The sequence below is a fragment of the Coffea arabica genome, chromosome 4c (genome assembly GCF_036785885.1).
Source record: "Coffea arabica cultivar ET-39 chromosome 4c, Coffea Arabica ET-39 HiFi, whole genome shotgun sequence".
Lineage (NCBI taxonomy): Eukaryota > Viridiplantae > Streptophyta > Magnoliopsida > Gentianales > Rubiaceae > Coffea > Coffea arabica.
The window spans coordinates 15,151,903-15,166,258 of NC_092316.1; the positions used below are offsets into that span (position 1 = coordinate 15,151,903).

Genomic DNA, 14,356 nt, shown 5'->3' on the forward strand with positions numbered 1-14,356 from the left:
TTGTTTTGAGGGAGGGTTGGATTTGGTGGTGAGGTGGGAGAGATTGTAAGTAATAGGTCATGAATTCAAACTCCCATTTACCCAAAAAAAAAAAAAGATATTTTTTTTCTTTCCAGTTATTACATTGCATATCATAGTGAAGCTGGACTATAGGTTAGAATGTCGTATATCTCCCATCGAGTAGATAATTTTATTATCTAAAATTGGAGCTGCTTAAATTACCAATGTCTAATTTAAGTCCAATCTTTTACCCTAAATTTTGCTTTCAAGTATATTCAACACCCTTAATCACACCAGCAAAATTGCTGATTTATCGTCCCGCAGATCACTGTTTTCATTTGAAAAGCATTCTTCTAGAGATTCCCATTGTAATGCCTTGTATACGGGCAAAATACAATTTATTCTCCTGTGGTTTAGCGCTTTTTCACATAACCCCTTATGGTTTCAAAAGTTTTATATAATTCCCTTATGATTTGGATTAAAGTGTCGAAATGACGAAATTTGCATTCTTTATCGAAATCAACTAAAATGTCAAAAGTATCCCTATGTAAAGTTGAAAATTATTTATTAACCAAGGGAGGATTATATATATATATATATATATATATATATATTGAAAACCATAAGGGAGTTATATGGTAAAATACTTATTTATAAAGGGGTTATATGGTAAAACGTAAAATCATATGGGGTTGCATGCATATTATGTTTATATATTTTGGTCATTTCAATTATTTTAGTTTTTAAATAAGGGTAATTTTGACATTTTCATGGGTTCCATTACAAATGATCATTTCCGTCATTTTGACACTTTAATCTAAACTATGAGAGAATTATATATAGCTTTTGAAACTATAGGGGAATTATGTGAAAATTGCTAAACTACAGGGGATAAAGTGTATTTTGCCCTTTGTATATTGCTGTTTTCGATTGTCTTGTTTGATATGACTATTCGAAAATCATAGGTGCCAACAATTATTTCTGCAATCCCCTTTTTCTTTTATGTTTATAAATTTGAAATTTATCATTCAAGCTACAATAATTAATATTTAAAAGTATCTTTTTTCTAAATTTTACATGTACTAAGAAACTTAATGTATTACTTTTAGGATAAATTACATATAACCCTCCTGTGGTTTCATCTATTGTCATATGACCCTCTTGAAAGTTTCAAAATACCCACTTCATCCTCTATGGTTTTATGTAAAGTGAAAATTTGATGAAAAATAACATATGTAATGCAGTTAGTTGAAATACGAATGGTGCCCTTACTTAAGTGCTAAATCAATCAATGGTTTAACGACCTTGAATAAAACTATTGGAAGATTACATGGATAAATGGTAAAACCATGGGGGGGTAAATAAGATATTTATACAAATCATAAGGGTGTTAAATAGACATTAAGATTTTATCACACACACTTTTAAAGCGCGTTTGGTATAAATGCTATAACTGATTGTACATTCTATCCATTTTTCGTTTTATATAAAATCATAGGGGGATTATATGGCTATTTTAAAATTTTAAGAGGGGTCATCTGGTGTTGTGTAAAATCACAAGCGGGAAATAAGTTATTTACCCTTATTTTTATTTATAAATATTATTCAAATGATTCATCGATTCAACCACTTATCCACCTATTGACCCAGTGACCCATCTACCCGCTCCTTTTTCAAGTTTTCTTGGGCCGACTTTAATGACTATGGAGATTTGTGTTCATCAAAGAGAGCTGTATGACATCAACCAAAGGACCTATTTCAAAAGGACACTCCTCACAATTCTTTAGTTGTTGAATTACTAAGAAAGCATCCCTTCAAGAAAAAAATTAGTGATCCTCAAAAGCTCAACTAATTCGGCAGCTTCGTTGGTTGCTATTGCTTGTGCAACCTAAGCCATACACAATCCCCTGAAAACTTTTAGCAAGACCAGCCACGATGACACTCTCATTGTCACGACTAACAGCTCCAATACAATAAACTTTATGTTTGAGAGACTCTGCTCCGCCGAAGCTAATTTTGAAAAAGGGTTAACAAGACCAATAGTCCCTCTCACATATTACTGATGTGAAATTTTAATTTCTCATAATCAAAATGATCGATTTTAATTTCGAACAATTTAAAAATATTTCCTTTTGGTCCCTTGTTATCTTTCCGGCTAAATTTTGTGGGAATATATCACGAGTTAGTCACGTGATTAGTTTTTCAAGGATAAATTTGACAACTCAATTAATATTGCCTTTCCTAATCCACCACTTCTCTCCATTATTCACCAAATGCCAAACTAGTTAAAATGACATAGTTTTGATAAAACTCCACTTTTTCTATTCTTTCTTTCTTTTTCCTTTTTCTATCATCTTCTTCCTTCCATTTTCTTACAAAGCTCACATGAGCTGCCATAGTGCATTTCAGCAGCGGCAGCACCGCAGACCACCATCTTCTGTTCACAATTTGTCTCAAATTTTAACTCCCCAGTTGGTTTTTTGCTGCATAAATTCCGATTCTAACATTATTTTTTTGCAAAAATTGTACAAAAAGTGGTCAAAATGGCCAAAAATAGCTGTGATTTCTTTTCATTTCTTTTGTCAAAACAACACAAAAACTCATTGAATTTTTTTGCAAAATGACCCAGATGAAATGCACAGCATCAATAACTCGAAAATCAGCCATGTAAGCCTCAAGAATCAACAAAGTTAAAACAAATCTTTTTTTTTTTTTTTACAAGTAATGCATAGCCATTAGGTTCAATAATTTGGAGATGATTACATTAGAGCTTCTTAAGTGAGGCTTCGGATGTGATTGTAGACTAGTAACTTCAGTAGCTATATCAACCACATATGCTATCATGGGTTTGCTAAGGCTCTTCGAAATCTTGTAATTTTCAAGTGCTTTGGGAATAGCCATCAGGATTTGGTGTGGTGGTGAGAAAAAATCATTTCTTCAAAGTATTATTGAAAACGGGTGATGGTAGGGAAATCACCTTCACCTTGGCTTTTCCAGGTCCCTAGCAAGAAGGACAGAGGTTGGACTACTAGATGTGCTGTTGGTGACACCGCCTCACCTCTGCCGTCCATATTTACGTCGAGCCCTATTGAGCTTTGTTATTTAGTTACAACAAATCTTGAAATTTTATACAACACATTTCCATGATTTTTTAAAAATAGAGGGAGAAAGAAATATACTTATTTACAAGACCCATAAAATTGGGGGAAGAAGAGGAGAAAAGAGGGAAAAGGGATGGGGTGGAGGCTGAGAAGTGAGAAAGAGGTCAAATGGCAGTGGTGGTGTTGGTAGAAGTGGGAGTGATATGAGAAGATGATGCTAGAATAGGTAAATAAGTGACGTGGATTTAGAATTGTGAAATCAGGGTTTAGGTGGAGAATAATTTGAAAAGATGGTAGATTAAATGAAAAATTAGTTCAATATTAAATGAGTTACCAAATTTGCTCTTAAAAAATTAATCACGTGATGGGTTCGTGACACATTTCGATAAAAATTTGGTTGGAAAGGTGACAAGAGACCAAAAGTGATCGTTTTTCAATTGTTAGGAACTAAAATCTATCATTTTAACTCTAAAGGACTAAAATTTCACATCAGTCATATGTGAGAGGCTATTGGTGCAATTTTTCCTTTGAAATAATTGCATGGTGGCAACAACTAATGCGCATATATCTCGATATCACTTTAGTCTCTAAATTCTAAATTAGGATACTTTAATTCCTAAATTGTATGTCGATTCCTATTTTGGATGTCCAAAATCCATTTTTCCCTCAACTTTTGGAATTTTTTCTGGGCATAGTTTGATCTGATTTTGCTGCTGTACCCTTGCAACATGCAACTATGCTGCTCAAGTGACTGGTATTCCATTAACTTTGAGATTCTGTTAAAGATTGTACTTAAATGCGATAATTTTAATAGTTTGGGGACTAAAATATCCCAATTTATAATTTAGGAACTAAAATAGGAATTGAAATACAGTTTAAGGGTGTAAAGTAAAATTAATCTGAAAAAAAAAGAAAAACCCAAAATTTAGGAGTGCCCATATATACACGTATGTTTTATTACATGAATTTGTTGTCTGAGCATTTACCTTACCAATTATAATTAAAACTTGCACAGTTAAGCCTCATAGTTGTGTCAATTCAAATGCCTCGACAACCTAGCCTCTATATTATTCGGACTTTTCACTTTACCCTACTGTATTTATGTTCAACTCTTTATTTTGCACTAGAATAGCCGTGTCAGAGCATTACAAGCTTTTCTCTAACACAAAGTTGTTTGGCATTAGATTAAGAATGTTATGTTTGCTGTAAATATAGCAAGGTCTAAGTAATGAGAAGACATTAACAATCTTTCATTTTACAGTTTCAGTCTTGCTTGCACAGAATAATTTATTCTTTACCATTTGTATGCCATACCATTTCACGTTTTTCCTAACTATGTAGCAAGTTACAGAAAAGATGAAAAATTCCATTCAGAGCAAGAAAGGAAACAGCTTGACAAAAACACAATACATCTTCTGTTTCAGGCAAGCCAAAATATGTATTCAGTGAACTTATTCCAGAGGTTTTATCAACAAAGACCAGAAAGTTTACAGCCAGGCTGGATTCTTTAAAGGAGTAACAACAGCCTTCACCTGTAAATAGTTCTGTAGGCTGTAAAATCCTTTTTCTCTCCCATGGCCGCTCATTTTGTAGCCACCAAAGGGAATTGCAGCATCAAAGACATCAAAACAGTTAATCCATACTGTTCCGGCTCTCAGTCCTCGCGATAACGTGTTTGCTGTGTCTATGTTCTTCGTGTAAACTCCTGCTGCTAGGCCATATCTTGTGGCGTTTGCCCTTTTAATCACTTCATCAAGGTCCCTAGCAGGACAGGACATATGACACTTGAGTACATATAAAAATTCAGTTACGTCTATTACTGCTGTATTATCTTCTCTGAGAGCTCAAAATAGGGAGAAACCTCAGTTAATACTTGATCATTTTTTTCATAAACGGAGATAGAAATCCAAGATGTAGTTGTCCACATCCAATTATTAGAAAGGTAACAATCTTATGTATATCAGATTTCAGAGGGCATTTAGTTGCCAACCCAGCTAGGCTTTTTCTAGTGGTCTTCCTTTTTGTTCTTCTTGGAAGGGCCTAGGGGCTGTTTTTATATCCTTATAATGCAGTAGGATTCGGTTCAGCTCTACAAAAAAGCCCAGATACTACTAAGCATGAACAAAATGCAGAGTTTAGATGAAATTCACTATCAAATAACTCACTTGAATTTTAAGATCGACTGCACTGGGCCAAATATTTCATCCTTCGCTATCAGCATATTATCCTGTTTGAACACAAATGTAGGTTGCTTATGTTATAAATTTATTTTTTTTGCACGTTGTAGTTGAAGATTAATGGAACAGAAATGCAGGGTTACCTGAACATTGGAGAAAACAGTTGGTTGAATAAAGAAGCCCTTAGAACCAATTCTTTCGCCTCCACACTCAAGGGTAGCATTACTATCAACTCCAGATTTTATATACCTCAGAACCTTATCAAATTGCTCAGAGTCAATCTGAGACGTTTATTGGGCAAAGAAACTCTTTTGTTAGAAACCAGAATTTGTAATTGAAAAGTAAAATGTATATCGACAAGGAACAGACATAGCAAGCTTTGTTTATGATGAATGTGTTCCACAGATTAAAAATTTGCAGGAAGATTTCCCTTTCTTTCACGACAATGCTGAGAATATGCTCCCCCACAGAATTATATTATCATATTTGAATGAACAACAGTTGGTTGCATTACAACACCCTCAAATACAATAAATAGATTTGGCATATAAGTTGCATGAGTAATCTAGAGCCTCATTTTATCAACCATTTTTACACTTCAGCAAGAATGGTCAAATGCAGAACATATTTTGCCATGGTCACAGACTAATAGATAGTCACTGGAGAGCATGCTTAAATCCACATTAAACCAGAGCACAAAAATGCAATAGAGAATACCTGAGGGCCTTGTTCAACACCTTGCCTGAATGGATCTCCAACTGTACGCCTCAAGGCGCGAGCCTTTGCTTTCTCCAGAAACTCATCATAAACACGTTCATGAACAAATGTACGAGAACCAGCACAGCAGCATTGGCCCTAAAGGTAGCAAATGAAATTCTAAATAGAGCCTTCGAACCTCAATATTAACTTTGGCAGACAATTCTTGAGCAAACCTGATTAAAGAATAAAGCAAAATGTGCTTCCTCTACAGCCTTGTCGATATCAGCATCCTCACACACAATAAATGGTGATTTCCCTCCAAGTTCCAGAGTAACTGGTTTGAGATTGCTTTTTGCAGCCAATTCAAGCACAATTTTACCAGTATCTGTTGATCCTGTAAAAGCAAGCTGTAGAAAACAATAATAAAAGTTGTAAGAATCAACCCCAGGTTTTGCTGCACTGTTATAGTTTCCCCCTTGGGTGCATTTTAATGCAAAGAGTTAAAATATGCCCCTCGGCTTCTCCCTGATCATCAGTATCCTGAAAAGTTTTAATCTGAATTCCAAGAGCTTAATCATTGTTAAGTTGCTTATGTGAGTGGCGAGAATAAATAACATGTATAATCAACAATCGAGAGTCAAAACACTGTTCCAGTAGTCAGCCTAGAATAACAGCGTTTGATAGTAGTCTTAATTTCTGTTTATTCTCTGGAATATTACTAGATAATAGTCCTCACAGAGTATATCTTTAAGCAGTTACGAAAAGACAACTCCATGTTAAAGCCTTGCAGCCAAGCTTCAACGGTACCACTCTGGAGTCACTCGATTAGTTTTTTGTGGATACAAGAATTTATCACTTAATGAACTCAACCCTTTGAAGCCAGGCTATATTAGATTGGATACAAGAATTCATCTCCTCTTCAGAACTCCTCTAGCTCTAGCTATCACATGTAGTTCTACAAAACCTTACAGTTCATGTTAGCACATAGCTGCCAGTAGTCTATCTTTTATTATGCAATCCTTAAGCATTACAATAACCTCTAGCAGATGATTCATATGAAAGCAACGTTGATCGAAAGTATCTATCATTCATGGTTCCAACTGAAAACACATCTAACCTTGTCAACATCCATATGACTAGCAAGAGCTGCACCGGCAGTAGGGCCATAGCCTGAGATTACATTCAAAACGCCAGGAGGAAGACCAGCCTGCCAAAACTCTACTAAGTTAATTGAAAAGTTATAACTATGTTATCACTGTTTGGGATTTGGGCATAAGCACCAGGGAAAGACACAGATACTCTTGATTCTATTCTCAAAACACAGTGAAACAAATGAATGCTTAAAAATTAACTTGAATGAGCAAGCACATTATTAGCAATTAGTACAAGTACAGATCAGGAAAACAGCTTTCTTAAACCAACCTCATGAAACAGCTTTGCAACGTAGAGAGCAGTTAGTGGCGTTTGCTCTGCAGTCTTCAGGACAACGGTATTTCCAGTTGCTAGTGCAGGCCCTATTTTCCAAGCAAACATTAGAAGCGGAAAGTTCCAGGGAATAATCTGACCCGCAACACCAATTGGTTCATGCAAAATTTGAACATGATGAGGGCCATCAGCTGGAGCAGTTAGACCATGGATCTTATCCGCCCAACCTACATATTGAACATAAGTGTGTCATGCCATACACCTTCGGAGCTCAATAAATTTCCTGATAACATTTCCCTCCAAGCCACATACCAGCATAATAATGGAATAGACGGACAAACGTTGGTAATTCAGCTGTGGCGGCCTGTTCATAAGTTTTCCCGTTGTCCCATGTCTCAAGGGCTGCAAGTTCATCACTATGCTTTTCCACCAAATCAGCAAACCGCAATAATACCCTTGCCCTTTCCTAAGTTATTGATCATCGCGGAAGAGAAATTTAAAAATTGTCATATAACGTGCTCTGTCTAGCTGGAACTTGGAAGCCAAAATCAACCAAAAAAGGAGGAAAGCTTACATAGGCTGGCATTTTGGGCCAGGGTCCCTCATCAAATGCCTTGCGAGCTGCGGATACAGCACGATTGATGTCCTCAGTATCACCTTCAGCAACATGTGCAATTACCTCTCCAGTCCGAGGATCCAACGTTGGAAATGTTTTACCTTTACAGACAATTCAATGCTACTGAATTTCATCTTTGAGTAATCAAATCGTTTAAAAATTGAGAATTCCATAAGCTAGATTAACTATATGTCTTTGCACAGAGAAAGGATTACCTGATGCTGAATCAACAAATTGACCATTGATTAGTAGCTTGGTGTAATTAATCTGAACTGGTGGAGAAATTGGCTCCTCAACTGCTGCAGTAGCAGTACTGAACCTATTCATGCCACTCACCACACCATAATTTGCTCCTGAAATTAGAAAATAGATATAATTTGTAACATAAGAAACAGTATCGACGTAGAATAACTAATCTACAAGATGAAAGAAATTGCAGAATCTTGAGTTTTTGAGACTATCACAATGGTCCTCTGCTTTTACTACTGTCTTTTCTTAGGAAAACTCTCTCAAAGATTCAGAATCATCTATTCCAACGGATGAGGAAAACAACAATATGAAAGGAAAAAAGGAAAAAAAATGCACAGTTGAAGTTGCTGAGCATGATGCCGAAACACAAACACACGCACAGAGAGTTTACTCATTTTGCAGTTGCGGGCAGAATTTGCTCTTTATGATTGAAGTTTATTAGCATGATGATTGCAACAAAAAGAACAAGAAACAAAAGAATCAGAAAGAAGAAATTCTGAATCCAAGCTTGAGCTATCAATCATCACTGACAAGATTGAAAACTTAGGAATCCTTTTTTCGAGATTGAAAACTTAGGAATCACTGACAAGATTGCAAATACATGTGGATATAACGAGATGGAAAAGTCACCTCGAAAAGAAGAAGAAAGAGATACAGAACGAGTGAGCAAAGAGGAAAGTCTGCGAGCAGCCATAGTCTTCTGCACCTCTAGAGTTTCTACTTCTTCTTCTTCTTCTTCTTCTTATGTTTAAGCTTATCTTGTGCTCGTGATTTGAACTGCCAAAAAAATCACATACAAATAAAAGGATAGAGAGAAAATGAGCGAGCTCAGTTAAGCCAGAAGTTTTCTTTCCTTCTTTTTTGTCTTACTAGTCTCTACAAACAACAAAATCTACACCTTACAATTTGCAAACTTCTCTTTGATTAATATTTCTCCTGAATCTTCACTTAAAAAAAAAAATCCCATTTGATTTTACTTTGTTACACGCATAAAAATCAAAAGCAATGGTGCAAAACGGCAATCCTACCCATTCTTACCTCAAGAAGAAGAAAACGACACAAAGTTTTCAAGTTTGATGGATGACCAATTACATGCTCTAAAATCAAAAAATGATGTAACAACAAAGAAATCCCACCACAGAAAATGAAGGAAAATGAGACGAATGTGCATGTGATTCCAAGAACTCTTAACTAGATAATAAAGAGTCAGAGTTGTACAGCAATGAGCCAGAACGAAGGAAATGGTCACAAAAATTACACTTTTGTGGCTTGTGCCTGAGCCAAGAATCTATCCACGCGTCCATGTTGATGCAATCGTCAATTTTTCTGTAGCAATTAACAATAGGAAGAGTTGCAGGCCATCTTAAGTCACCATCACAAGTGCCTTAATTTGGCAGTAAGATGGTTAGTCTTCTAATTGTCGGTTTTTATACTTCATATTTGCTATATAATATAGTTTGCTCTAATCACGACTTGAGTTGTGTACCACATTGGAAATGAATAATACATAAGTATGAACTGATAGGTAATATCTTGGGTTATGAATTTTCTATTTGGCACAAACATTTTAAACCGAGTTAGCCAGGACTTAAAGTTTTACCGTTAAAGTAATTCTGATACAAAAATAGTACATTTATTAAAGTAATGCTTTGATTTGAAATATTAACTTTTAAAGAGTGTTCTAGTGTTGACAAGAATTAGTTTTTCAAGTGACGAAATTGAAAAAATTCTTTTGTTTGGTTGAATCTAAAAAGAAAAAGATTTACTTTTTCAAGTGATAAAATTCTTTTATTTAGTTGAATTTGAAAAGGTAACTCTTATTCTGAAACACTAAAAAACTAAAATTATTGATAGTGGAAAGGAGAAAGTAGTTAAACATCAATCTTCTATATAATATAATTAATCCTATGACTTATCTTCCCAAATCCACTTTACAATCATCATTATCATCTCCAAAAGAGACACATGCCACCATGTGCTTCTGTTATGGCATGTTAACATATTTTGGAGGATAACTATTAAATATTCATCACACGTAAAATATTAGTAGTGGTGGTAAGTCGATCCCACAAGGCCCACGTAGACTATACTTGAGTAAAAGTAAAACACACGTGTATACATATACATATATATATACATATACATATTACATACACACACATGCATATATACATACATATATATATAATGAAAAAATGTTTAGTTCAATGTGTATAAGATTGTTGAGTTGGATGTATCTACGTTCCATCAAGTGGCCGTCCTATCGTTTTGCCATGTGACAAAAAAATTTTGTGCTTGTTTATATTTTTTGTTGATTTCATTCTTTTTACTTTTTTGGTAACAATTACTTTACACTTCCTTTTTTAGTTTATTATTTATAGTGAATTTCAATTAATTACCAATTACCTACCTTATATACATTCGTATTAATTATGTCTTTATTTTCCAATCAACTCATACATGTCCTTTTTAATTCTCATACATTTCCTTTTTTTAATTTTTTCCCTATCATTCCAATCATTTATAACCATTTTTCCTATCATTTATTATTATACCTTTATGTTCTCTAAATTCCAATTGATTTATTACTCTCTTGCCTCTCCTCTTATTGAATCAGTTAGCGAATCAAACAATCAATCTATGATTTTAATTCTCTGTTCCAATCACAATATTCTTTCTTTTATCCATGATTAGGGAAATTTACAATTAGTCACATTTTTCTCTAATTTTCTACTCCTATTATTTGACTTGGTTACTAATTCAACCCTATTATGTCCCATTGTAAATGACAAGGTCATTAGCAAATTTATTATAGTTTATTTCATATTTCTGTATCTTATATATGTTTCTTTTTCTCCCTTATTTTCTTTCATTACACTACCCCTATTACTCTTTTTTTTTTTTATCCTATTATTGAGTTTGGACACATTTTTTTTTCTTAATGCTTTGCAATTTGACTCTTTTTTTCTTTGGTTAATACCTTAATTTTAGCCTATTACGTACTCAGTGCCATTAATTCGATTCCATTAGCCTTGCGAGAAGAAAAAGTTTATTCTCTTCATCTTCAAACTCTTTTTGAATACTGAGTGAGAAAAATAATTTATCTATTAAATGAACATTTAGATTTTCAAAATTTGTGTTACAATTTCTAATTGTGCTATTGAATGCAAAATGAGCAACTAGTGTTAGCATATTTTGGAGGATAACTATTAAGTATTCATCACACTTAAAAATATTAGCAGTGGTGGTAAAACAATCACACAACAACACCCACGTACACTCTATATTTAAGTAAAAGTAAAACATATTTAACATCATAACATTTCAAGTACATCCAGAATCAGATGCACACGACTTCTTATTTCCCTTCACAGAATTCGATCCTTATACCAAATTCTCCTTTTTATCTTTCCTACGTTATACATACATAGATATATATATTTAACAATATGTCTGCCAATTAATGGACAAAAAGAGACTTTTAAATCTGAATATAAGTTATGTGTTATGCTTTTAATTTCTTAATACAGATATATTTTTACATTGGTGCTGTATGAAAAGTTAATTGTTTGCTTAATACTTTTCCCTTACTCCTGCCTTTTCTTAAATGAATAAAAAGAACTCTTTATTTTTCTTTTAACATTAATGCATTTACAAGTTTACAAGATCCATGCCCATTTCATTATAGGCTTTTCTAACAGGTGCCCATAGGGCGGCACTGATTAATACACCTAATATTCACCTAACATATCATGTATATACATATACTAATAATTATTATTTTCTCTTACATCTATATACTTTCTTTATTTAATCTTACCTACCCTCCCTTGTATTCATTTACTTTTCTTAATTAAATTTACATTTCCAAAAATATTGCACCTGAAATATATCTTAACTAGTGCCCGTTAGATAGACCGTACGTTTCATTATTAACAAAATAAAAAATGATTTTTCGAAAATCCAACCGACTAAATCAAGAACTTTAAATTCAGAGTGCTGCACTTTAACACTTCCTTTTTATTGATAATTCCAAGATTTAAATGCAACTTGGGCCCATGCAACATCCAAGTTTAATCATTTCCTTCTTTGTGTCATGAAAGCAATTGTTGTGACTACCCAATTATGAGAGTTACACATACAGTAAGGTCAAGTAGTTGAATCATGCATCTATTATTTAGCTTGAATTCGAAAAAAATGTTTCATCAAGGTTGAAGCTTCAACTCATGCAATAGATGTGAAGTCTTTTTCCTTACCACAGAAAGAAAATCATGAAAGATCAGTGATGTGAAGTACTGATATAGGACAGCCAAGCAAAAAATCTAGGGATAATATCAAAAACATCCCTTGAAGTTTGCAAAATTACAATTACCTTCCCTAGAAAGTACGTATTGGTAACAATTCATGATGCAATGAATATCCAATATTACCCCATTCTGATGTGTAGAAGAAACTAAATGCTAAAAAGTCAACTATCACCATTTTTCATTATGTTAGTTTTTTGCAAGAAAATTTAAGCCATGTTTTGAAAGCATTCTTTTTTGGTACTTTCGACATTTTTTGGGTTCAGTAACTTTTGAATATACTCATTTTAACAAATGCCTCCCTAATTGGTTGGTCGAATTTTTGTAAATTGATTAATAAATCTAGTAAAAAATATTGGGAATGAAGCATAATATACTAGTTTAGATGATATTAGAATTTTATGATAAAACTATTATAAAAAATTTTCCAATTTTCTCTTTTAAACTCATTTTCACTTAAAATTTGCAAATTTTTGAAGGCTATCATAATCTTTTCGTAGTATCAGGGTCATTTTCAAACCTTAGGGGAGGTGACCGCAATTGTAAAAAATCTCAAGGGAGGTTTCTAAAATTATCCCAAGAATCTAACTTTATTAAAGAGAGTGCTTCGGAGAAAAAAAAAATTTAATTCAAGTTGATAAAATGGATATCCAAGAAATGAGTTCAAGAAGGTTATTCGCAAGTTGTAACATTAACATCAAGAAAGTGAAATAGTTAATTCAAACAAGGAAACAATCAAAACGCAAGGGGAAATTTCAAAGTTTTGCTCTTCTCTTCTATTTTGTGGAATTTTTAACTTGCTGTCAAAATTCAGATTGATGGGCAGATTTTCGAGTTTGCACTCAACATACGGCATCGATGATAATGACATATAGTTTTTGGCACTACATTTTCTAGGCCAGTCATTCTCAAAGATACGGATTAAGGGTCTTTCTTGTTATTCAGAAAAGCTAGATACTTATGATAATTTATTCAACACGTCAAAACTTCAAGGATTTTGTATAAGCATGAAAAGCTGGATATTTGTAATAGTTTATTCAACACGTCAAAATTTTGTGGATTTTGTATAAGCATGAAGGAGTTTCATACTTTAGAGAGTTTAGTGGAAAGATAGAAAGAAAAAAAAAAAGAAAGAAAGAAAGAAAGAAGGAAGGAAAACAAAGCAAGAAAATAGCAAGATGAAAAGCTGGATACTTGTGATAGTTTATTCAACACGTCAAAATTTTGTGGATTTTGTATAAGCATGAAGGAGTTTCATACTTTAGAGATTTTAGTGGAAAGATAGAAAGAAAAAAAAAAAGAAAGAAAGAAGGAAGGAAAACAAAGCAAGAAAATAGCAAGAATAGAGGGCAAACAAGGAATACGACAAATTGCATTAAGGTGAAGGAGTCAGACCGCAATAAAGTTGGCGCTCTTTTGTTTTTTTTAAAATCTTTTTGCAGTTCAGTCAATGTAGGACCCGAATTCAGGATTCTAATAATAATTAACGTATGTAGGATTACAGAATTGAAAGGATAAAATAATCACTCAAAATATGTAGGTAAGAGAAAAGAAAATAAATAATTTACACTATATTAAAATCCCAAACAATAAAAAAGAGCGACACTAACAATAAAATCTTATAAATGCTCTTAAATTCTCTTAAAAAAAGTGCCTTAACTAATATCCTATTTTATAACTTACTGAACTTGTAAAACAAGAAATCACTGTGTCAAGAAATTACCAATAAAACATATATTATTGAATAGGAAAACTACTAAAATCCTGATTCCAGTAAGACTGCTA

The 14,356-nt window shown here is 33.4% G+C and overlaps 1 protein-coding gene across 2 annotated transcripts; it reads right to left on the reverse strand.

Annotated features, from left to right (window-relative positions):
- Positions 1 to 4,446: 4,446 nt before the first annotated feature.
- On the reverse strand, positions 4,447 to 9,468 carry LOC113740006 (benzaldehyde dehydrogenase, mitochondrial-like). Of its 2 annotated transcripts, XM_027267468.2 has the most exons (12): positions 9,306 to 9,468; positions 8,898 to 9,044; positions 8,234 to 8,371; positions 7,977 to 8,119; positions 7,715 to 7,868; positions 7,400 to 7,629; positions 7,095 to 7,184; positions 6,211 to 6,384; positions 5,996 to 6,133; positions 5,422 to 5,559; positions 5,267 to 5,328; positions 4,447 to 4,862 (listed from the first exon to the last, which is right to left on the reverse strand). In XM_027267468.2, the coding sequence occupies exons 2-12, from the start codon at positions 8,959 to 8,961 to the stop codon at positions 4,589 to 4,591; spliced, it is 1,605 nt and encodes a 534-aa protein (XP_027123269.1). In that variant the 5' UTR covers positions 8,962 to 9,044; positions 9,306 to 9,468; the 3' UTR covers positions 4,447 to 4,588. The 2 variants fall into 2 exon arrangements, with proteins under 2 accessions (XP_027123269.1, XP_027123268.1); XM_027267467.2 differs by lacking the exon at positions 9,306 to 9,468 and having other exon boundaries at positions 8,898 to 9,143.
- Between the last annotated feature and the right edge of the window lie 4,888 nt (positions 9,469 to 14,356).